Source organism: Arachis ipaensis, chromosome B9, assembly GCF_059453495.1.
Source record: "Arachis ipaensis isolate K30076 ecotype BB chromosome B9, ASM5945349v1, whole genome shotgun sequence".
NCBI lineage: Eukaryota > Viridiplantae > Streptophyta > Magnoliopsida > Fabales > Fabaceae > Arachis > Arachis ipaensis.
Genome location: NC_142444.1, coordinates 134493980 through 134496149, shown reverse-complemented (window position 1 = coordinate 134496149; position 2170 = coordinate 134493980). Strand labels below are relative to the sequence as shown.

General features: G+C 27.9%; 1 protein-coding gene across 1 annotated transcript; it reads right to left on the bottom strand.

Annotated features, from left to right (window-relative positions):
* Window positions 1-1783: 1783 nt before the first annotated feature.
* LOC107615937 (egg cell-secreted protein 1.1-like) lies at window positions 1784-2170 on the bottom strand. The gene has a single exon (XM_016317948.1). It carries the CDS (start codon window positions 2168-2170, stop codon window positions 1784-1786), a length of 387 nt encoding a protein of 128 aa, XP_016173434.1.

The following is a 2170-nucleotide window of genomic DNA, read 5'->3' as shown; positions in this document are numbered from 1 at the left end:
GATATAGGTGACAATCTTAGTCAAGAAGGTTGTCTTCAGAGCTGCCGTCAGCTCTCTTCTTCTCGGTGGCGGCTCCCTCCGCATTAGTTTTAGATAGGGATATATGCAGGTTAAAAAAAAAGAAAAAGAATTTGATCCGCCCATTCAACAATTCGATCAGATCAACAAGTACATAGAATCAAATATTGGATGTTGGTATTATATTTGTGGATCCGAACCAATAGATCCTATGAAAATAAAAAAATATATATTATTTATTAGGTTGTTTATTTTATCTTTTTGTTATTAAATATCTTATTTTTATTATTTAAAAAATAATAGTGAATAATATTTTTAAAATATAAAAAAAAAACATAGTATTTTCATAAAGAAAAGTTAGAAGTATAATTTTTTTTTCTTTCTCTAAAAAAATTGAAATATTATTTTTGAGAGGTAAAATCTCACATGCATTAGTTAAAAATAAATTAAGTGAAACCTATATAAATATGCTATTTTAAAATTTTAGGTCAAAATATAATACCCCGTTTGATATTATGATTGTTCATTTAATATATTGGGGAAGGCTTCTTAATCTCCTTATTTTATCCTCAACAAGGCAACACTGCATCTAGATTACATTGATTTAATAAATATATATAATAATGTCTAAAAATTTAGTATTTTTTTTTTCGGAAATATAAACTAGAGTAATTCTTTTGAAAGCTTTGTGCATTGAAAATGGTGGTGACTTAAGAGTTTCAATTTCTCACTAGTACGTAACTATTTTACTCATAATTGTCAAAATCGAACTAGTAATTAAATCGGTTAAATTATTAAGTTACTGAGTTATTAATAGATTATTAGTTGAACTGGTTAATTCGATCTTACTTAAATAAAAATTATAGAATAGTCAAAAACTTAAAATTAAAATTTAAAATACATATCTTTACTAATATTTTAAGAATAATCAAACTATTCTAAAATAATATAGAATAAAAAAAATAAATATTTTTACTCTATCATAAATATTTTTATTTATTTATATATTAAAATAACTATTATTTTCAAATTTTAATAACTTATTAATTAGTTTATATCTTTTATATTATTATATATTACAAGTATTTATTAAAAAATAATATTAATAAGTGTCATATAATTATTAAAAGGAAAAATAAATAAGTACATAAGTATTGTTACATAAAAATATAATTAATTTATAAATGAGTAAATTTATAATTAAAATTAAAATAAATTAAATAGAAATAAATTATTTGATGAAAGATAACTATGTATTATAATTTGCATTTATATTAGTAAGATGCATTACATCCAAGTACATCCAAGTGGCGATCAATGATGCTTCCAACTTGGAGGAGAGGGGTTCGAACCCCAATGGACCGTACCGTACACATACGTTGGAGCATGATGGATTGTATTCGAACCCCAATGAATTTGACCGATTTTTATCGATTTAGGACAAATATGACTAATTTATATCAATTCTTCATTTTAAACGGTTCAAATACTTAATCGAACCGATATAAAATTCGATTCACCAATTTTTCAATTGATCCGATCAGTCCTCCGGTCCTATTTTAACAATTATGATTTCAACTTAAATTTAGACTTTGTTTATAATAAACAAAAAGCAATTATAGATGGAGTAACTGACCAAATTAGTTACTAATTAATAAAAAGCATATGTATAATGTGCATAAAAATGTGAAGATATTAAACAAACTTATTTTTCAGTATTAGCATATGAATTATTCACCATATTGATTATTATTATTAAACTTCATTATGAAACTATTGCTGGCGGAGGAGCATGAGAAACCTCCCCATCACAAAAACCTTGCAAAATATCAGTCTCTTCATCGGTAAAACCTAGTGATCCAACAACATTAGGCCAACAATCATGTCCAACAACCCTAATCGCTTGGCAACAACCTTGGCCTAAGTATGTCTCCCCGTTGAGGAAAAACATGATGATTTCGCCCGTGCATGCTTGAAGTTGGAACAATGATTCCCAGCAGCCTGAACCCTCTAGCTTCAGCCGCAATGCGAGAGGCGACGACACGGCGGATGGGTTGGTAATGAGAGGTCTTGGCTCCGCCACGGGTGTTGATGAGGCCAATGCAGCCACAAGAGAAACAAGGATGATCAAGGTGGTTTCTGTGGAAGCCAT

Excerpts from the sequence above, each read along its gene's own strand:
- LOC107615937 (XM_016317948.1), bottom strand. The coding sequence starts at position 2,170 with ATGGCTTCCACAGAAACCACCTTGATCATCCTTGTTTCTCTTGTGGCT.